The 23,904-nt window shown below is 35.2% G+C and overlaps 1 protein-coding gene, 1 long non-coding RNA gene and 1 pseudogene across 2 annotated transcripts; all 3 read left to right on the forward strand.

Annotated features, from left to right (window-relative positions):
* The first annotated feature begins 738 nt into the window (after positions 1 to 738).
* LOC133781918 (probable receptor-like protein kinase At5g24010) lies at positions 739 to 19,245 on the forward strand (annotated as a pseudogene).
* On the forward strand, positions 3,114 to 8,648 carry LOC133812816 (uncharacterized). Its single transcript, XR_009884029.1, has 2 exons — positions 3,114 to 4,605; positions 7,591 to 8,648. It is a non-coding gene; the product is annotated as an uncharacterized LOC133812816 (long non-coding RNA).
* Positions 19,246 to 19,393: 148 nt separating the features above from the next.
* LOC133812817 (probable receptor-like protein kinase At5g24010) lies at positions 19,394 to 22,090 on the forward strand. The gene has a single exon (XM_062246633.1). It carries the CDS (start codon positions 19,487 to 19,489, stop codon positions 22,001 to 22,003), a length of 2,517 nt encoding a protein of 838 aa, XP_062102617.1. The 5' UTR covers positions 19,394 to 19,486; the 3' UTR covers positions 22,004 to 22,090.
* Positions 22,091 to 23,904: the final 1,814 nt, after the last annotated feature.

Genomic DNA, 23,904 nt, shown 5'->3' on the forward strand with positions numbered 1-23,904 from the left:
CTGGTATGAAGACCAAAACTTTTTGTAAAGTAATAAAGAACAAAAATTGAAAAATGGTCATTTTCAAGTTTATCCTTGATAAAATGCAATGCAAAATGTTCATGGATTCACGGCTGCTTTTATATACTAATTCTTAAAAATACTCTGAGAAATATTAGATGAGAAATGTTCTATCTAGGTAAGATTTTTTGATATAGTATTATATATATTTTATTTGTATAATGGGCACATAAAATAGTCAGGATGGTCGTAGGTCTAAGCTTTTTATTTCCTGTTCTTAGGTCTAGGCTTTCATAAATAGAGGGATAAATGTAAATATATTTATATCTATAGAAAGAAAAGAAAAAAATGAAACCAATTGAGAAGCAACGAGGGAACTTTCTAAAGCTAGTTACAGGTCCCAATCATTTGGAGCAACCTTTACTAAGCTTTACACCATACAAATATATAAAACGCTCAAGGAATTATCTACAAAACAAATACTGAACTCAGCTTTATGAGCATGGTCTATAAATAATAAGGGTGTATTTATGACAGTAGAATACGTAATAATAGGATAGGATAGCATCCTTTTCTTTCGTTCTTTGATTTTTCTGATGATTTTTCTCTGTTGAATATTTTTCTAGTTGTATAGTTGAGAAGTCAACAACTGAGTCTGCTCTGTATATATGGTCCTTCTTCAACTCCAAAATGAGTGTGTTACTTGTGCATTGAACTCTTGAGAGAGTAGTAGTAGTAATGGAAAAATCTCAAAGCCACACCATCCATATCCCATTATATCCACTACTTCTTTTCCTTGTTCATTTCTCAAACCTTCTTCACTTGATCTCTTCAGATTATGTTGTTCCAGAAAAATACTTCATCAATTGTGGGTCTAATGAAAATGTTAACATTAACCGAATTTTTATTGGAGACAAAAACTCTGGTTCTTTCTCTAATCCAAAACCATCAACCAGTTAGGGAACACATTAGCCCTGTGCTACACAGCAAGAACTATCCAAGAACAATCTTCATATGGGTTCAAAACTGATGATGTTAATAAAACCACTTACCTCGTACGCCTTCATTTCTTTCCTTTCTCATCCCAACCTAATCTCTCTACAGCAGTTTTTGATGTTTCAACATCTGGGTTCTTGCTCTTGCATAAATTCAATGCCAAAAACAATACAAAGGAAAGCGGTGTTATAATAGGTCGGAGCACTTTGCATAACACTTTTTCATAATTATAGACATGTGTTATGGCATAGCCTACGAATAACACTTTTGTTGTGTTATTTTAATAGTTAGATAAGTATTTCATTATGCTATTTATAAATAGATTATATAACACTTTTTTGTACTTATAAAGTAGTGTTAGCCATTGATAAAGGAGTTTTTTCTCACCGCCCAGACCAAGAAGCTCTGAATATATTTTACACCTAAAGAATCCTCTTTTGCCTTTGTAAATGCCATAGAAGATTTCCCTGCCCCTCCTCTGAATTTTAGCCTCAATCGAGCTGAAAAAGTTGGTGATCATTACAAAATACCATCCTCTTCATCTTTGCAAACAGTTTACAGAATCAATGTTGGAGGAGCTGAAGTTGAATCAGGTAGCGACACAATATGGAGAAACTGGAAAACTAATGATGTTTATCTCCAAACTAAGAACACTGCAAAGAATAGCCAATTTTACTCCAACAAGCCTTATTAACAATCAACAGATAGTATATATGCTGCTCCAGATTTGGTCTACCAGACTTCCAAAGAAATGAATACCCAGCGCAAGCAACGGGTCAAAGATAACTTGGAGTTTTGATGTGAACAAAACTGCTGGACACTTTGTAAGAGTACACTTTTGTGGCATAATCAGTGTCTCACTCAATGTTCTTATGTTCAATCTTTACATAAATGAAAACTTCAGCAAGGAGATCAATTCGATAGAGTACGTCATTCAGTGGGCTGCCCCTTTTACCATCGACTTTGTGGTTCATTCTTCCGATTCTAGAGTCATGAACATCAGCATAGGCCCTTCAAATTTGACTATTACTGAGCAAAATGCCTTTCTAAATGGGCTGGAAATATTAGAGATAATGGATGAAACGGCTCTAGTTCCTAAAGAGGATGACTCAAGAAAGATGAGCATTCCTACTGTTGTTGGTTCAGCACTGGGAGGAGTAGCTCCTCTCTCGGTTTTGATGGTAGGATTCTTCGTATGTTACAAATGCAGAAAACTGAGCTGGGGTCATGTCCCTACATATAGAGCTCTCACAGCAGGGTGACAGAGCTGACCATCAACGGCTCTCCTGTTCCGAATCTAATTCTGGGGTTGAAGATTTCTTTTGCGGAACTCCAGGCAGCAACAAAGAACTTCAACTCCAAATTTGTAATTGGTAGTGGTGGATTCGGACAGGTTTACAAAGGAACCCTTTTGAACGGTACAAAAGTAGCTGTGAAGAGAAGCACACCTGGTTCAGGCCAAGTGTAACACCCCAAACTCCAGAGACCGTTACGGTGTGCCTTGTAAACAGTGCTAAACCCGCTAACCGAGTCATTTGGCCAAAATCGTGAACTAAGTATGATTAGCGGTTTAGGGATTAAAAACTTTGGTTAAGATGTAACGTTTCACTAGAACGTTTAATATATACACTGGGATCCCGAAAATATAGTTTCAGAGTCTATTACAGAAAGTATTTACAACAAGTCGTTCTAAGCGACAAAACAGGGTTCAACCCTAGTTCCACTTTAAACCTCGGCCGTGGAGGATGAGCAGCTGCATATGTACACATCATCACCTAAGCTCTCCAACTCAAGGATGGTCCAGCTTCCTCTTGCCTTTACCTGCACCACGTAGCACCCGTGAGCCGAAGCCCAGCAAGGAAACACAATATAACATGATATAATATCAACAGATAACATGATGTAATATCACCAGGTAACATGATATAATATCAACAGTAACTGTAACAGCCATTCAGGACCAACGGTCCAAAACAGGTAGGTGACAATAGCCAAAAGTCACAGAAATGGGTACAGCTCCCTCTAGCCATGTGACGATAGGGTCACCAGGGCTTAATTGATAGGTAGTTCTTCATAAGTTTGATCGGGATAGGTGCATGGTGATAGGTCTCCAACATACCATCCTCCCGACTCTAGAGTCGTTGATAACTCTACAAAATAGAGTTATTTTACCACATTTTATAAGCCAATTGTTGCTTAGTTCTTGAGTTTTAAATTAATTTATCAATTTTTTAAGTAATTTTGAATTTATTAGTTTTATTTTGATTTTATGTATTTTTATTTAATTTTTGTATTTATTTTGTTTAATTATGTTGTTACTAATTTATGTGTGTTTAATTTCTTTATGTAGGTGTATTTGTTGGAGCAAATGAAATGTTGATAAAATGTTGGTATAAAGAAATGAAAAAAGCAAGCCCAAAATGAAAGGCCCAATCCAATTCTTGACAATGCCATGTCATCAATCCATGTGCTTCTTTCTCCACCATTGGATTTGTAACTATAGGAAAAGATGACAATTTTGAGCATGAATCCATGTGCTTTTTTTTAGACCAATAGGAGTGTTATCCTTTACCAAAGAATTTATCTATAAATAGGAGTCTCATTTCACCATTTCAAGCACACCTTCTCTTACACCACTTCTTCCATCTCTCTATTCTCTCCATCTTTTTCTTTTCTTAGATTAGTTTTTATGTATTTTTAGAGGAATAATTTGGAGGTTCTTCCTCCAAATTTTCCTATTTATGTTGTAATTTTTATTTTGTTTTTGATAGTTATGGGTTTCTAATCCACTTAAAATTATTAAGGTGGAGGATGAACCAAGATATAACTATATAGTGTTTATTTTATGTTGACCTCCCAAAATGAGCAATAAAGTTTATGATTTTTCTTCTTCTAAATATTTCTTTCATCTATAATATCATGTATTTTAGATTGTTAGAACATATTTTACTTGGTTCTTAATTGTGCAAAAACATAGTATTCTTTGATTAAGATGTGTCATTAAATTGTTCACATCCAATGCTTAGAACAAAAATACTATATTTTGCTTTAGAAATAACATTATTTGATTTTTTTGTAGTTTCATTAAATTGATTCACAACTAATGCTTTGAAGTTATACTATTGAAGTGAAGGAAAATCTATATTTTTTGAATTAAAGAGAGCTTAAAGGAAGAATAATGTTTTGGAAAAGGTAATTAGATTAATTTCAATTATCACTAAAAATTGGGAAGTCAACATATTAATAAATATTATTATTTATATTTTGTGGATTCTAAAATCTTAATAATTTTATAAATAACTATTAAAAACAAATCTTTTTAGTTTATTTATTTTAATTTTTTTTAGTATTTTCTTTCTTTATTTTAAAACAAAACACATTAATCTTTGGAACTAGGTTAGAAATTTATTTCACTTTGGTAAAAATAGTTTTCTCTTTTGATTTAAGTCAACTCCTTTGGGTTCGACCTCGTGCTTACACGAAAACTATTCTATAAATACGATTCGTGCGCTTGCGAGTATAAATATTTAAACATACCCGTTTTGGGTCCATCAAGTTTTTGGCGCCGTTGCCGGGGAGTTGCAAATAAGAGAAACAATTTGTGTCAAGGTGAGTAAAATTCTTCTACTAGTTATTTTATTTTTTATTGTCAAAAAAAAAAAAAAAAATCTAAGTATGCTCTGTGGTTGCGGTTTCGACTGATCTTCCACATCAGAAAATGTTTCTTGTCTTTGTCATTTAATTTTATTTTTCATTTATGTTTGCTAATTTTGTTTTGTTATTTAATTGTGTTTATTTCTTGTAATTTTAATTTGCAAAAAAAAAAAAAAAATTTAAATCTCTTGAAATTCTAATTATGCTCTATGGTTGCAATTCCAATTGACCTTCCATATCAGAAAAGGTTTCTTGAGATTTTCACAAAAAAAATTGTCATTGAGTTATTGCCATGTTTCCTATTGGTAGCATAGGTTACATGAGCCAAAATGGATGCCCTTGGAATAGTACTAGGAATTTTGACAATGCATATCATCCTAGGGAAAGAGAAGACATCAACGCTCAAATAGAAAATTTGTCTAGAACACTAGATGTCTTACAAGCTAGGCAAACTCAAGATGACCATAGGGAGATAAATAGTGCATTTCACTCTCATCACCATGAGAATTGTAGTCATCCATTGGAAAATCCCATTGATTTTAGTTGGAAGCCTGAGTACAACTATTATGCATCATCGCACTTTGATTATAATGAAACCAATGATGTGCATGCTTATGAGAATTCCTCAGAAATCCCATTTGATCCCACCTATAATCCAAATTCTACATGGAGTCAAAACATGTCTCCAATCAACCATGTGCATCAATTCAACACGCCTAATCTGGGTTATGCCCAACCCGATCTGTCATATCCTCCTCAACCAAAAATTAATCCATCTCTAGAGGATACCCTACAACAGTTCATGCAGTCGACCCAACAAATTTTGCATCATCAATCTCAATCCCTTTTGAAAATTGAGACACAAATGAGTCAACTTGCAACTATTATGATCGAGTCAGAAAAACAAGTTCTTCCTAGTCAACCCATTCACGACCCATTAAGTCAAAATGAGAGTGAAAAAATGAATGAAGTTGTAGGAGAACCGTTGATAAGCATCCAACCAATTCTTGAAACTAAGAAGTTGGATGAAATGATTGTTGTGGCTCATGATGAAAAAGAAAAAGATATTGTTGTATTTCATGAGCCAATAGTTGAACCAATTTACATATTCACTCAAAGTCCAAAGGAGAATAAAAAAGATGTGCAATTTTCTTACTTCATTGAAATACCACCAAAATTGCATGTCTCTAATTACTTCGTAGGTGTGATGCTTTCAATTCTTATTTATGGCATTTGCATCAACATTATAGTTCACCCTACAAATGAAATTCTACACCATCGATTGGGTGTAGGATAAAAAAAAATAAAAAAAAATAGTCGGGCTAAAGACTATAAACTAAAGCGCTTTGTGGGAGGCAACCCATAAGTTTCAAGTTCCATTTTGTATTTCCTTTTGTATTTCACGTTTGTTGTGTGTTTGTTTCATGTTTTTCAAGTTCAAATAAGTTTGAAGGAAACTTCTAGCCCAAAAACGAAGGAGCCAAATCATGGAAGCATACATTCAAGGGAGTTTTCTTAACTTTTTCAAATTTATTGCTCATTGAGGACAATGTTTTGTTTAAGTTTGGGGGTAGTGTTGTGTGTTTTTTTTTTTATATAAAATGTTCAAAAAAATTTTTTGGTGATTTTTCATTTTTAGATGATAAATTGAATTTGAATTTAGTTCTTAGAAAAATGTGAATATTTCTTAAGCTCTATTTTTAATCTTTGGGTTAGTCTTGCTTAAATATAGATTTTTCATAAAAGAACACTTTCTATCTTTCTAAGAATTTTTGTGTAATTTAGATTAATTTATATAAGCATAAAATTTTGTAAATCTCACAAGTCCTAGAATTCGATTAATTATCTCTTGAGGCGAAATCCTAGAAAAGCACATCATTAGGGAAATGATTTAGGCTATCTTTGGAACGTTTGAGCCTTTTTACTTAATCACCGTTACGCACATTATTCCCTAGTTTACCCCATTTGAGCCAAACACAAGCCTCGTTATTGTTTTACCTATATGTGAAATCTAAAACTTCTTCATAAATTTCATTCTTTACACATGAGAAAATATCATAGAGCTATGCATCTTGATTTGTTACCAAAGTGAAAATAGGAAAGAAATTCGGAAAGCCACATCTTAAAAAATATATATATATATATTGTGGCAAGCTAAAAAAAAAAAATTGAAGATTCCAAATGGGTGGAAAGAATTACTATGGAAATGTTATGGCGTATACTTGAAATATTGTGATGTCTAGTGAAAAGTTCGGAAATACTCATGTGTTAGGAAAAAGTGATCTAAGCTTAAATTCAATATCATTTTTCTCACCTTTTTCTTTACCCGCACATTACAAGCCTATAAAGTCCTATTGATCCTTGATTTTGTGTTGTTCTACATTAGTGGAGAGAGATAAGAAAAACGAACCTATGGGACTTTGTTACGAAAAAAAAATTAATTCATCATTCCTTGAGATTTAATTATTTTATCTTTGCATAAATTTTTCCAAAATTCCACATGATTACTTGGTAAATAGTTTTGTGTTTCCATATTGAAAATTAGTTGTTGAAAGCAAGATTGACTATTGGATTAATTACATGAGCTTAATGTCTCTTCATAATTTTCTTTGAGCTACTTTCATTATGAAATTTTTGAGGAAAACATTTGATATCTCCAATTAAAAAAAAAAAATGTGTGTTTTTAATTTTTCTTTTGCTTGAGGACTAGCAAAACATTAAGTATGGGGGTGTGATAACTCTACAAAATAGAGTTATTTTACCACATTTTATAAGCCAATTGTTGCTTAGTTCTTGAGTTTTAAATTAATTTATCAATTTTTTAAGTAATTTTGAATTTATTAGTTTTATTTTGATTTTATGTATTTTTATTTAATTTTTGTATTTATTTTGTTTAATTATGTTGTTACTAATTTATGTGTGTTTAATTTCTTTATGTAGGTGTATTTGTTGGAGCAAATGAAATGTTGATAAAATGTTGGTATAAAGAAATGAAAAAAGCAAGCCCAAAATGAAAGGCCCAATCCAATTCTTGACAATGCCATGTCATCAATCCATGTGCTTCTTTCTCCACCATTGGATTTGTAACTATAGGAAAAGATGACAATTTTGAGCATGAATCCATGTGCTTTTTTTTAGACCAATAGGAGTGTTATCCTTTACCAAAGAATTTATCTATAAATAGGAGTCTCATTTCACCATTTCAAGCACACCTTCTCTTACACCACTTCTTCCATCTCTCTATTCTCTCCATCTTTTTCTTTTCTTAGATTAGTTTTTATGTATTTTTAGAGGAATAATTTGGAGGTTCTTCCTCCAAATTTTCCTATTTATGTTGTAATTTTTATTTTGTTTTTGATAGTTATGGGTTTCTAATCCACTTAAAATTATTAAGGTGGAGGATGAACCAAGATATAACTATATAGTGTTTATTTTATGTTGACCTCCCAAAATGAGCAATAAAGTTTATGATTTTTCTTCTTCTAAATATTTCTTTCATCTATAATATCATGTATTTTAGATTGTTAGAACATATTTTACTTGGTTCTTAATTGTGCAAAAACATAGTATTCTTTGATTAAGATGTGTCATTAAATTGTTCACATCCAATGCTTAGAACAAAAATACTATATTTTGCTTTAGAAATAACATTATTTGATTTTTTTGTAGTTTCATTAAATTGATTCACAACTAATGCTTTGAAGTTATACTATTGAAGTGAAGGAAAATCTATATTTTTTGAATTAAAGAGAGCTTAAAGGAAGAATAATGTTTTGGAAAAGGTAATTAGATTAATTTCAATTATCACTAAAAATTGGGAAGTCAACATATTAATAAATATTATTATTTATATTTTGTGGATTCTAAAATCTTAATAATTTTATAAATAACTATTAAAAACAAATCTTTTTAGTTTATTTATTTTAATTTTTTTTAGTATTTTCTTTCTTTATTTTAAAACAAAACACATTAATCTTTGGAACTAGGTTAGAAATTTATTTCACTTTGGTAAAAATAGTTTTCTCTTTTGATTTAAGTCAACTCCTTTGGGTTCGACCTCGTGCTTACACGAAAACTATTCTATAAATACGATTCGTGCGCTTGCGAGTATAAATATTTAAACATACCCGTTTTGGGTCCATCAGTCGTAACTAAGGACAGCGTCCCCCGGCCATGTGACGATAGGGTCACCAGGGCCATGATCATCTGGTCTTAGACCAGGTAAGCGCTTATAGGTTCATCGACTTTAGGGTCGGTCCAGCATTAATGCCATATAGCTATTCAATGCATGATTCTCGACTCTAGAGTCGGTCCAGCATCAATGCCATAGAGCCATTCAATGCATGATTCTTGACTTTAGGGTCGGTCCTTGACTAGCCAGTGCCATACCCAAGTAAGTCATGCCACCAATTATATATCATATGTCCAATACTCATAATTAAGGTGTTCAACATGCTTGCTAAACAGTTACTAGTACAATTAGGACCATGCACAACCACAGAGGCACAAGCTCTGAACAATATCATACCCAGTATACAAAGCATGTCCTAATCACATGTTTCTCATGCATCATATGCAATATATCCAACAATCCAACATGCACCAATAGCAGCCATGCATGCCACGTTTAATAATCAACCAACATGCATCAAGAATAGCCATGCATGTCACACATAATAATCAACCAACATGCATCAATAATAACCATGCGTGTCATACTCAATAATCAACCAACATGCATCGATAATAGCCATGCATGTCTCATATACACAGGGTGCAGTTTTCTTACCTCAGGTTCGACCAAGAACTAGTAAAAGAACGACCCTTGAGAATGATCAACCCTTTGATCCTTTAGCGATCACCTAGTCATAACCAAATGTGGAATCCCATCAATAAAATAAATCATAAAAAGGTTTACAATCTAAAACCTCACTCCCGGGATCCATCCCACACTCTCGGGACTCTCAATCTACCCAAACGGGGTAAAGGAACCAACCCCCGAGCCTTAAAAGTCCTCCCGAGCCCTAAAATATGCTTCCTGGAAAATACACTAGTGCTGGGGCGCTGCCCCAAAGTCAGAGAGCCCCAGAATCAGCCCTGCCTAGCGCTGGGGCGCCATCAGCAGACCAGAAACTTCTCTGGTCTTCTCCCCTGCGATTTCCCTTGAAAAACAAACCTCCAAACCAATCCCAAACATCATCAAAACATCAAACTCAACCCCCAAACCTCATCTACACCACACCCTCATCAAAACCCAAGTAACCAAACTCAAGAACTTCCATTAATTCTCAACTAACACATCAAAATCATCAACTGAAAACTTAATAGAGAAAAACAGGGTATAGCTCAAGTTCTTGGATGAAACCTTACCTCAAGTTGGATTTAGACCCCCTTCAATGATTGAACCAAAGTCCTAAGCCCCCACCTTTGATCTCCTAGCATGTTACCTCAAGTTGGCTCTCAAAAATCAAAAGGAAGAATGAAGGAGAAAACATGTACGGGAGAGAAGAAGAAGAAGAGGATGGGGCTCTGTTTTACACTTTCCACAGCCTTCTTGATAACTCTAGAAATTAGAGTTATTTTACCACACTTTTTAAGCTAAAAATGATTTAGTTCTTAAGTTTTTAATTAAATTATTAAGTTTTAATTACTTTTTGAATTTATTAGCTTTATTTTAATTTTATAGATTTTTGTGTGTTTTTATAGTTATTTTGTTGTAAAATGTTGTAGTTAATTATTTGAATTATTATTATTTAGTTTGAGGTAAAAAAATGTTGTAATCTTGAATTTAAATGTTAAATATAAATTAATTTATAATTAATATTTTCAAAGAATTAACTTGATTTATTTTATAATGGAAATATTTTATTATGATTTAGTTTATGTTTATTTTGTTAGGGAATTTGGTGTATTTTTGCTATTGAAAAATAAGAAAATTGAAGGAGAAGAAATGGCATTTTCAAAGAAAAGGTTGTAAAAAGCTGGCATTTTCCTTCAGCCAAGACCGTTACACCCCTCAGCTACAGTACCATTTCGGCCCAGCATCAGCTCCATCAAAGCCATCAGCGTCCGTGTTCTCCCAGCCTTCACGTGTTTCCTTCAGGAATGCACTTCATTCCATCAGCATTCAGCCACCTTGGGCCCTGCCAGGCCCATTCGGCCCAAGCTCTAGGAGCCCAATCCAGTTCCAGCTTCACAACTTCAGCAACAAGCCGCATGAAGCTCTCAGCAAGCATCGCCAGCTGTCGCCACCAGCACCCCACAGCAAGCAACTCCTCACCAGCCTTCATCTCCCAGCCGAAACCATCAACTCTTCAGCAAAGCAAGAAGGCCCGTGCCTCTCACCAACGTGGGCCAGCCTTACCTCCAAGGCCCAACAGCAGCAAGCATATATGCATCTTCCAATCACAGCCAAAACGCAAGGCCCATCTGCCTTTTGACCAGCCCAAAGAAAAAAACTAGTATTTTTCTGAATTAGTCAAAATCACCAAATAGCCAAAAATAACATTTTTCTTCCCAATGTCTTTCTTCTTTCACTCAAATATCAATTCACTCTTCCTTATTTTTCTTACCTAAATAAACATTCCTAATTCATTTTTACCCTAACTTTTCACTAATCTTTTACCCAACCAAATATTTCATCTTTCCAATACTCTTACACTTACTCTATTTATCCTACCACTTCCCAACACAATTAAATTAATCAATTTATTTATTTTAATTTGATTAATTTAATCTCCATATTTTGCCTATAAATAGAGTCTTGTAAGACCATTTGGGGGGCTCTTCTTCTTGATATTTTTCAACCTCTTCTACACATTTTTCTCTCTTCTTTTCACTAGTTTCTCTCTACCATTTTCATCTTTTGAAGAGCATGTCAAGTATGTTATTTTGTAATTTTTATCTAGTTATGAGCTTCTAATCTTTTTCAAAGGTTATTAAGATGATGATGAAGCAAAATGTAACTAGATAGTATTTTTCATTGTATGTTGATTTCCCATTTGTGTAACATTGTTTATGGATTTTTCTATCAATGATATGCATTTTTCATCTATTATTGAGTGTTAAAGCATATTACACTTAGTTCTTCATTATGCAAAAAATATGATATTCTTTGATTAAATGTTTTTCATTAAATTGTTCACATCTAATTCTTAGAGCATAAGTATCATATTTTGCCTAAACATAATCTCTTTGATTTTTTGTAGTTTTATTAGGTTGTAACACAACTAATGCTTAGAAATTATATCTTATATAAGTGAAGAAAAATCCTACCTTTTTTTAAAAGAGTAACTTGTGCTTGAATAGAAAATATATTTTGAAAAAATATATAGTGTGATTTATTTCAACTATATTAAAACTTGGGAATCAATATACTTATAAATACTATTGAACTTGCATTTTGTGGATTCTAACATCTTAATAATCTTATTTTACATATATCATTTGAAAACCATTTTCTATTTAATTTTAAATCTTTTTATTACTTGTCTTTTATTTTTCTAAAACAAAATCTCATCAAATATTTGGAACTAGGTTAGAATATTATTGCTTTGTTTGAAATAGTTTTTTTTTATGTTAGTCAACTCCCATGGGTTCAACCTCGTACTTACATGAACATTATATTCCGAAACGATTCGTGCACTTGCGAGTTTAATTATTAAAACACCCTCTTTTGGGATCAACACTTCTAAACTAAATGAGCTGATATAAATCCTTAAGGTCAAAAGACCATAATGCCCCTAGGCCAAATAAATCCCTCCAAGGGCTTCCGAGGGTAAAACTGTCATTTCCTGCCTATCTCGTTAATTATAATTAACGCTCTCCAATTCCCGCTATTCTCAATATTCTCACATACCAATAAATCATATCTCATTACCCTTTAATTCCCGGTAATGTTCTAGTCATTAAAATGACCCCGAGACTCACCCCGAGCCCCGAACTTAAACCCGTTATGACTAGACCGAACACTTACATCTCATGATCGTCTCATGCCGAATAGCTCGAACCAACCCACCTTATAATGTGGCTATATTAATTAATCACAATCATGCACCCAAAATACACAATTACGCCCACAGTGGCCAAATTACCAAAATACCCTTATAATAATAAATACTCCCATATGCATGCATTCACCATCATATAATAATATAATTTACGTAAACATGCATATAATCATTAAATACCATAATAAATCAATTATGGCCCTCCTGGCCTCCTAATCAAGGTCCTAAACCTTATTAGGAAATTTGGGGCATTACACCAAGGCTTCTCCGAGTTCCAGACCAAGATAATGGTTCCCTCCAAAATCCGCCATCGCCATCTCGTTTCCTTAATTGGGTATGTCGTGGTAAAGCAATCCACGACCCCAAGGCTCCAAGATTCACCTGCAAAACAAACCAAGAACAAATATACACAGAAAAGTGTACTAAAACACAAACACTTAGAGAACAAAACTAAGAAAAGGGAAGAAAAAGAATCACACAGAGAGATTTATACTGGTTCAGCCTTAAAATAAGGCCTACATCCAGTCCGAGCACTTCTCCACTATAATGAATCAATGTTACAATACAAAACAACCATTCTTCCTCTCCAAAGGTTCTTGAACACTCTGTACAACTCAAATTATGAGCACTTAGTTTACACCACAGTAAACTCTCACACACTCAACAATGTACAAAGAAAATTAACCCTTGTTCTCTCTTTCTCTCTTTTTCTAAACCTCTCAAAACCTCTTATTTTCTTATATCTTCAACTAATGAAACCCCTGGATATATATAGCTGCAACTCCAGTTCTTTCACGTGCTGAAAGAAAAACCAGTTCTGTTTTAACTGATTAAAAATCTGTTGTAACTGACTAGGCTTAAAAGAGTAACAGAAGAGATAAGTTATTTAATGATCTCTTAATAACAACACGTCATATGCCAGTGATATTAGGATTACTCCAACATATTCCACCTTAATCCTTATATTAATGGCATAAGACACTTCCTTAGATTAGTGGAGAAGTATACTCGAATTTCGGTCTTCATCATTCTTCAAGACCAATCAAGTTCAAACAATGTTTGAACTTGTTCAAAGGCAACATCTTAGTACCCAAGTTTGCTGCATTTTCTTCAGTAGGGACCTTTTCCAAGTCAATCTCTTTGTTTTCAATTTTCTCCCTTATCCAGTACATCCTAATGTCAATGTGCTTTGAACGCTCATGGTACACTGGATTTTTGCTGAGATGAATTGCTGACTGACTATCTGAATATACAGTAACTCTTCCCTTCAACATCTTTAGCTCTTTGAGTAAGCCTTGAAGCCAAATTCCCTCTTTAATAGCTTCAGTTACTGCCATAAATTCAGCCTCAGTTGTAGATAATGCCACCACAGGTTGTAGTTGAGTTTTCCAGCAAATACAATTTCCATTCAACAAGAAAATAAATGAAGTTACTGACTTCCTATTGTCTCTATTTGCTGCATAATCAGAATCCACGAATCCTTCCAATTGAATCTTTCCCTTGGCTTTCTTGAAGTGCAATCCATAATTCAAAGTGCCTTTGATGTATCTTAACAACCATTTCAAACCTTCCCAATGAGGTTCGCCTGGATTAGCCATATACCTACTTAGTACACTTATAGGATAAGCTAGATCAGATCTGGTACCCACCATTGAGTCCATTAAGCAACCTATTGCTTCTGAATAAGGAATACTTTCCATTCTTATTGTCTCTTCATCAGTCTTTGGGCATTGATCATTTGAAAATTTGAAATGCCCAGCAATAGGCATGCTGACAGGTTTACAATTACTCATGTTGAATCTGTCAAGCACCTTTGACAAGTATCCAGTTTGAAAAATAATTAACTTCTCCTCTTTGTTCTTCCTTGTAATGACCATGCCAAGAATTTTCTTTGCTGTACCCAAATCCTTCATTTCGAACTCCTTACTGAGTTGTCCTTTTAACCAAACAATTTGTTGCTTTTCTTTTCCAATTAGTAACATATCATCCACGTATAAGAGTAAGAAAACAACATCACTTGTTTCTAAATTCTTGTAGTATAAACATGTATCAAACTCAGACCTTTTGAACCCCAAACCAGTAACAAAATTGTCAAACCTTCTATTCCATTGACGAGGAGATTGCTTCAGACCATATAAATACTTATGTAGCTTGCATACAAGTTCACCACCTGGTTGTTCCACCTCAAAACCTTCAGGTTGACTCATGAAAATGGTTTCTTCAAGCTTTCCATTCAAAAACGTTGTTGTAACATCCATTTGTTCCACCTAAAAATCTAGCTGGGTTGCTAAAGCTAGCATGATCCTTATAGTTTTATACTTAACTACTGGTGAGAATACTTCATTATAGTCTATCCCCTCTTCTTGTGTAAAGCCCTTTGCCACAAGTCTTGCTTTATACCTTTTTGCCTCATCATTTGTTGCCCCTTCTTTTAGCTTATAAATCCATTTATTTACAAGCAATTATCTTCTTGTCTTTAGGCTTTGAAACTAACTCCCATGTCTTATTCTTCCTTAAGGAGTCCATTTCTTCATTCATAGCTTTAATCCACCACTTTGAATCTCTGCTTTTAAATGCTTTCAGATATGTTGATGGCTCACTTTCATCAAGTTTTCTCGCCACATTTAGAGCATATGAAATGACATCTGCTTCTCCCAATTTGCAAGGAACACGAATGACCCTTTTGGTTCTATCTCTAGCTAATTGATAATTAGCAAGAGTTTCTTGAGGTATCCCATCATCAGGATGTTGCTCAGGTTCCTGACTTCCACTTTGACTAGTAGACTCGTCTTCTTTTCCTTGAGACTTAACTGACGTAAACTCTATCTCTATACTGGTACTTTGTTCACCTAGGTTTCCTGCATCACATGAAACACTACATTTCTCTTTCAAGTGTGGAAATTCTTTCTCATTAAAAACAACATCTCTACTGTTAATTATTTTGTACCCTGGTTGTTCTAATGAGCATAGCCTAAAACCTTTAACACCACTTGGATATCCTAGAAACAAACATTTTACTGATTTTGAACTTAGTTTATCAGTGTCTTGGTGTGCATATGCTGCACAACCAAATATTCTCAAATGACTTAGGGATGGGGGATGACCAGACCATTTTTCTTCAGGGGTTTTTAGGCCAATTACTCTGTTTGGACTTCTATTTACTAAATAAGCAGCTATAGTGACAGCTTCACCCCAAAATTGTTTAGGCAAACCAGAGTTTATAAGCATGCATCTTACTTTATTTAAAAGAGTTCTATTCATTCGCTCAGCCACCCCATTTTGTTGTGGTGTGTGAATTATTGTTCTATGCCTTTCTATCGCCTCCCTTTTGCACCAAGTATTAAATTCCTCATTATCAAACTCTAGGCCATTATTTGTCCTAATAAATTTTAGCAACTTACCAGTTTGTTTCTCAACATAATTTTTCCACTCTTTAAATTTTTCAAAGCAATCACTCTTGTGTTTTAAAAGATAAATCTATACCTTTCTGCTGTAGTCGTCTACTATGGACAAAAAATAGCGATTTCCACCTTGAGTAGCTACTTTGCTCGGCCCCCAAAGATCCGAGTGAACATACTCCACAATCTGAGATGCTTTATGTTTTCCAACTCCAAATTTGACTTTGTGTTGTTTACCTCTAATGCATGTTTCACAAAAAGGCAGAGAAGAAGATTTTATGTTAGTTAATAAACCTTGTTTACAAAGTTCAGACATACCTCTTTCACTCATGTGGCCTAGTCTTTGATGCCAAACTAGTATCTCTGAGCTATCATGTTTGGCCATTGATGCTTCACCAGCTGTGACAGTACTACCAACAAGTACATATAAACCATGTTTTTTTATGCTTTTCATTATTACTCTTGAACCTTGTGAGATTATGAAATTTCCATCACTTCCTTTGAAGCACAACCCTTGAGAATCCAGCGCACTAATTGATATTAAATTCCTTCTTAAATCTGGTATGTACCTCACATTTTCAAGAATCCTTATTGCCCCATCAAAGTGTTTTATTGCTATAGACCCAATTCCTTCTACTTGACAAGCTTGATCATTTCCCATGAGTACTTTGTTATTGTGCAATTTCTTGAAATCAAAAAACCATTATTTTACTGGGCTCATGTGATAGGTACATCCTAAGTCAAGTATCCATTCAGTTGTGTCTCTTGTTGATGTCATGTTGAACATTTCTCCATCAGAATATTCCAGACTTGTTCCATCTACGAGTGCAGTAGTTTCATTTGTGTATTGATCGTCTTTCCTTTTCTTCTTCAAATCCCAACAAAACCTTCTAAGGTGTCCAATTTTTCCACAATGGTGACACCTTCTTGTTTCTTTTCCTCTTGACTTTGATCGAGTAGGAGACCTCCGATTTGAGTTGTCTTTCCCTTTACTGAAAGATCTTCTTGGTTGTCTTACCCTCATGAACAAAGACTCATCTTTTTCTTTCTTGCCTTTCTCAACATTCAACTCAAATTCTTTAGTCTTCAAAATAGACAGAACATCTTCCAAACTCAGAGTTTCTTTACCATACTGAATCACTGTCTTGAGTTCTCTAAATTGATCAGGTAAGCTATATAACAATATTATAGCTTGGTCTTCTTCATCAACCTTCTCACCTATATTACTCAAATATAAAACAATCTTGTTAAAATCATCAAGATTCTGGTTTAAGGTTTTATTAGAATCCATTGTGAACCTATAGAATTTTCCTTTCAAATATATTTTGTTAGATGTAGTCTTAGTCATATATAATTGTTCAAGTTTCGACCACATACCAGCAGGAGACTCCTCTCCTATTACCTGTCTCAACACATTATCTGACAGATGCATCACAATTGCATATCTGGCTTTCCTTCATCATCACCTTTGTACCTTCAGATGTTTCTTCAGACTTCTTTTTCTCACCAAGCTTGGTTTCTCCTATAAGAGCACCATCAAGATTTTGATGTATGAGAACAGCCATCATTTTCTCCTTCCAAAGACTGAAATCCCCAGTTCCGTCAAACTTGTCGAGATCGAAACGCAATGTCGACATCCTTGCTTCTCCTTTCTTTCTGTGTAGTAATCAAGAATCTAATCTGAGCCTTGTTCTTCAATCTCCGAAACCTGGCTCTGATACCATTGTTGTGGTAAAGCAATCCACGACCCCAAGGCTCCAAGATTCACCTGCAAAACAAACCAAGAACAAATATACACAGAAAAGTGTACTAAAACACAAACACTTAGAGAACAAAAATAAGAAAAGGGAATAAAAAGAATCACACAGAGAGATTTATACTGGTTCAGCCTTAAAATAAGGCCTACATCCAGTCCGAGCACTTCTCCACTATAATGAATCAATGTTACAATACAAAACAACCCTTCTTCCTCTCCAAAGGTTCTTGAACACTCTGTACAACTCAAATTATGAGCACTTAGTTTACACCACAGTAAACTCTCACACACTCAACAATGTACAAAGAAAATTAACCCTTGTTCTCTCTTTCTCTCTTTTCTAAACCTCTCAAAACCTCTTATTTTCTTATATCTTCAACTAATGAAATCCCTGGATATATATAGCTGCAACTCCAGTTCTTTCATGTGCTGAAAGAAAAACCAGTTCTGTTTTAACTGATTAAAAATCTGTTGTAACTGACTAGGCTTAAAAGAGTAACAGAAGAGATAAGTTATTTAATGATCTCTTAATAACAACACGTCATATGCTAGTGACATTAGGATTACTCCAACAGGGTACTGCGCTGAAAGTTCAGAGATGATACTGGTATACGAATTCATGGAGAAAGGGGCCTTAAGAGACCACCTTCACGATCAAAACTCACCTCGTTTAACATGGAAACAGAGACTTGAAATTTGTATAGGCGCAGCTAGTGGTCTCAACTATCTCCACAAAGGCTCATCTAGGGGAATCATCCATAAAGATGTCAAGTCTACCAACATCTTGCTCGACGAAAACCTTGTCGCTAAAGTGGCCGACTTTGGACTCTCCAAATCGAGTCCTCTCGAAGATACCCATGTGAGCACGAACGTCAAAGGCACTCTAGGTTATCTAGACCCGGAATACTTCAGGTCCCTACAACTGACAGAAAAATCAGATGTTTACTCATTTGGGGTTGTTCTTCTGGAGGTTCTAAGTGCGAGACCCGCCATTGACACACAGCTACCAAGAGAGCAAATGAGCTTTGCTGATTGGGCAATGAAATGCAAGAAGAAAGGGGTAATCGAAGAGATTGTGGATCCTTCTATAAAGTACATTATAAGTCCAAACTCACTGAGAAAGTTTAGCGAAATGGCAGAGAAGTGTGTGTAGGAAGAAGGGTTTAGTAGGCTTGCCATGAGCGACGTGATATGGGACCTTGAGTATGCAATGCAACTTCAACAAACGTCGGGGCCCAAAGAACCCCACGAGGACAATACAACCACGGTTTCGGTGTTTGTGTTACCAGATGTCCGGAGATGATACGACGGCCATGAGCGCCGATTTCTCAAGCTTGACGGCTAGTGAAGTGTTTTCCCCGTTGAAAAGGACGATGATATGAATTCATGGAAAAAAGGTTCCTTAATAGACTTACCTATCGTTAGTCATTGAAACAAAGACTCAAAATTTATTTTTAATAACATAATACTATTTATTATTTTCAAGTAACAACTTTTCATTTCAACAAAGGATATTCTTGTAAATTATTAACGTTTTTTTGCATGTCTATGATTGATTGCTTTTTCAATTGTCTTTTTTTATTTCGACAAGTCTTTCCTTTCCTACCTTTACTCTGTTCTAACATTCCCGGAAGAAAAAAAGAAAAAAAGCTACTTACTTTCTTTCCCGGAAAATGTTAAGCTCCAATCACCTGGTTTTCTTCCTACTTTCCCTTCTTCTCCTCCATTTTTCTTCACTGCAAACCCTTTCATTATCCGAATCCAACTACACTCGACCAGACAAGTACTTCATCGCTTGCGGTTCCAACTCCAACGTCACCACCAACGAAAGCCGAACCTTCGTCGGAGACCGAACACACCCACCATTCTTTCTCTCGCCAGGACGACGAAGCAAAGCCATCACTGATGAAACTTTAAACGACAAGTCGTCTCTCTACAAAACGGCAAGAGTTTTCGAAACCCCATCGTCGTATGAGCTCGAAGTCGACCAGAACGGTACGTACATGGTACGCCTTCATTTCCACTCATTTCCGTCTGAGTTTAATCTCTCCGAAGCAGTTTTCGACGTTGTAGCTTCTGGGTATTGGTTATTATCGAATTTTAGTGTCAGAACTCAGCCTGTTGAGGAGTTTCTTCTCCCCATTAAAAAGGGAAAATTCAAGCTTTACTTTCACCAATCACAGAACTCACTTCTTGCTTTTGTTAACGCTATAGAAGTATTTCTTGTCCCTGAAGAAGATCTTCTCCCAGACTCTGCTATAGTAATTACTTTAGCTGGAACAAAGGGTAATCAAAGTAAATTGCTCTCTTTGGTGTACCATACAATCCATAGAATCAATGTTGGGGGTAAAACTGTCACACCAGAGACTGATTTGCTATGGAGGACATGGCTACAAGATGATGGTTTTCTCATAAAACCAGAGGCTGCGAAGAAGAGTCAGTATTATGATAGTACTCTTAAGTTTTTGCCTGGGGGATCAACTAAGTATAGTGCACCAGAATATGTTTACAGGACCGAAAGAGAGTTGAATGTTGAAGCTGATTTCTCTAAGGCAACTTGGGCTTTTCCGGTCAGTAAGAGTGCTATGAAACATCTTATTCGGGTTCACTTATGTGACATTATTAGTAAAGGTCTTGGTGTGTTTGATTTCAGTCTCTTTATCTACAACAAGTTCGAAAGGACCATTAATGCATATGATGATATTGGCAATTTCCAATCCCCATTTTACCTTGATTATGTTGTTGATACAAATGGTTCTGGATTTATCAACATAAGCATTGGTTTTGGGGCTAGTAATAATTGGTCTAGTGTTCCTAATGCCTACTTGAATGGAGTGGAGATTTTTGAGATTGAGAGGACTTCTAGCCTAGTACCTTGGGAAAGTCCATTTAAGAAGAAACAAAATGGTTTGATATTTGGTTCAGGATCATGTGCTACTTTTGTGGTCATTGTTGGCATATTGATCACAGTTTTGATGGTTTTAAAAAGTAGAAGACCAAAGCCTAAAAGAGATTCTAGTGAGTTCCTTTATGGAGGAATGAGTTCTCAAGGAAGATTGTCTGATCAAAATAAACCCAATGCTTCAAACTTAAGACTTGGATTGAAGAAATCTTTTTCTGAAATCAAACGTGCCACTGACAACTTTGATGAAAAGAAGTTGGTTGGAGAAGGTGGATTTGGGAAAGTGTACAAAGGTACTCTTAAAGATAAAGAAGAAGATATTGAAGTCGCTGTGAAACGAAGCCATCCTGGGCATGGACAAGGGGCTTCAGAGTTCCATACAGAGATACTGGTGTTGTCTCAAATCCGCCATCGCCATCTTGTCTCCTTAATTGGGTATTGTGATGAAGGGAATGAGATGATACTGGTTTATGAGTACATGGGAAATGGGTCTTTAAGAGATCATCTTTATGATGTGAAGAGTGAATCTCCAATATCACCCGCAGAGACCAAATTATCTTGGGAGAAAAGACTTCAAATTTGTATAGGTGCAGCCAAAGGCCTTTACTACTTGCATACTGGTTCAGCAGAGGAAATCACTCACAGAGATGTGAAGTCAACAAATATCTTACTTGATAAAAAATTTAATGCTAAAGTTGCTGATTTTGTTCTTTCTAAGTCAGGTCCTCCTGATCCCAACAATGAAAGTATGGTTTTGAAAGGTAGCCTTGGTTATCTTGATCCTGAATACTTTAGGACCTCACAATATACAGTCAAATCTGATGTGTACTTTTTCGGAGTGGTACTTCTTGAGGTACTTTGTGCTAAACCAGCCATATTCTCTCAACCCCAGAAGGAAAATGTAAGCTTGGCTAAATGGGGTATAGAGTGGCATAGAAAAGGACAGCTAGAGAAACTCATAGACCCTTCATTGGCTGCTGAAATAGACACCAATTCATTGAGAGTTGTGGGGAATATAGCTGAGAAGTGTTTGAAGGAAAATGGTTCGGATAGGCCTACAATGTATGAGGTAGAATGGACCCTAAGATATGCATTACAGCTTCATCAAAATGCATCGCGAAGAGAGGGTTTTGAAGACACTTTTACTACCAACACTTCACTTGAATCGGCATTCCCAACTGTTCATCTCATGCCTACTAATGCCTTCCCAGTTGAAGATGATGATGATGCTTCCATGTATGATGATAATGATTCAAACACTTTCTCCACTCAGTTTTCTACTAATTAACTTGTAATCATTCGCATATGAGAGTGTTTTTCTTTTCTGGGTTCAAAGTCATTAGCTTAAATTTTTAGCGAGTCGTCTCTTGTTACATTATTTAATTTTATTGTACTAATTACTTATGTACATTTACGTTTCCTGCCTCAAAATTTCAAGTCGTCTTTCTGAACCTGTCCTAATTATGATTTGGTCATATATAAGATGATAATATCCACTGGAAGCATGTTCTATGTCATGTAGCTTAAATTATGTATGTACACTGTGGGATAAGTTTCTCCAAATCCCAACTAATTCTGTTAATGAGTTGTTTGGTTCTCAACTATCATAACAACATCATTAGCTTTCAGTCATTGGTCTATAAAAGGACTTGTGGGATTCACTTGTTGAAATACACAAAACACAAAAATAGAGAAGAGAAAAACAAAGAGAGGAGAACACAGTGAAGAGCACTACACAGATAAAACAACAGAAAAGTCAGATTAGACGAAAGAGCTCAAGTGTGGAAATCAAGATTGAGTATTGAGAAGGTTGTGAGAGTTGGGTTTGGGGAACTGTATTGAGAAGCACAACTGTTGGGAAAGTGCTTGCTCAGGGATTGAGAGGAAAACACCTATGTGATTGAGTGTTTAGAGAGTATGATCCAAGATTGTTCCAAGAAGCTCCATTGAAGTCTTGTACTCATTTCGTTGATTGAATAAATAAGAGATAGTGGTTCCTAAAACTGGATTAGGTTCAAGATCACATTGATCTTGTTCTGAACCAGTATATATACTTGTGTTGATTTATGCTTTCATATTTTTCGTTTTCTAATTGTTTGATAATTAGTCTTACTGATTTGTGTTTTTAGATTCATCTTTGGTTTACCGAGATTCATCTGAGGTTCTTGAACTAGAAAATTTATCCTCATTTCCAACAAAATCAGAGCCAGGTTCCAGATCAAAACGGGAGAAGAAAGTTCAAGATCCTAGAGCTTCCGCATTACAACTAATACAAAACACAAGTTAGAAGACTATGTCAACCATGGCCAAGTTCAAGCTTGAGAAATTTGATGGTACAAACGATTTCTCATTGTGGAGAGAAAGTCTTAAAGGAATTTCGGTACACCAGAAAGTAGCCAAGATTCTTGGAGATCAGAAGTTGCTGGCTGATAAGAAACCTGAAGAAATAGCTGAGATGGAAGAAATGGCCTATTACACCATAATCATGTACCTATTAAATGGAGTGCGAAGGAAATTGACATCAGAGACTACGGCAAAGGGATTATGGGATAAGATGGAAAAATTATATTTAAAGCCTTCTGTTTCTAACAAGATTAATTTACTTGAAAGGCTTTATGGTTTTAGAATGAATCCTGTTATGTCTCTAGATGAAAACATTGACAAATTCAATGAAATCATTGTAGGTTTGGCAAATATCGAGCACAAGGTGGATGAGGAAAGTCAAGCAATAATCTTGTTGCGCTCATTACCAATGGCATACCAAGAAGTGAAAGCTGCAATAAAGTATGGAAGAGATATCATCTCACTGGATGGAGTTCTTGGAGCATTGAAGTCCAAAGATTTTGAACTTCAGTTGGAGAAAGAATCCAAGAAGGATGAAGCTTACTTTATTCATGGAAGATCAACAAAGAGAAGCTCTTCAAGAAGCCATACACCATTTCACTCAAGTTCTAAATCAAGAGGAAAGGATTCAAGAACATGTTACCACTGTGGAAAGGCAGGACATATCAAGAGATTTTGCAATCTGTTAAGAAATCAACAAGGGTCCAGATCAAACCAGGACCAGAGAAGACCCATCTACAATCAATTTCGTAATGAGAACAAATACCAGAAAGGAATGAAGTCTCAAAATGATTCAGCTGCTGTAGCAGAAGGAGAAGATGAACGTGCCTCAGAAGGAGAACTGTT

Source organism: Humulus lupulus, chromosome 1 (genome assembly GCF_963169125.1).
Source record: "Humulus lupulus chromosome 1, drHumLupu1.1, whole genome shotgun sequence".
Taxonomy (NCBI): domain Eukaryota; kingdom Viridiplantae; phylum Streptophyta; class Magnoliopsida; order Rosales; family Cannabaceae; genus Humulus; species Humulus lupulus.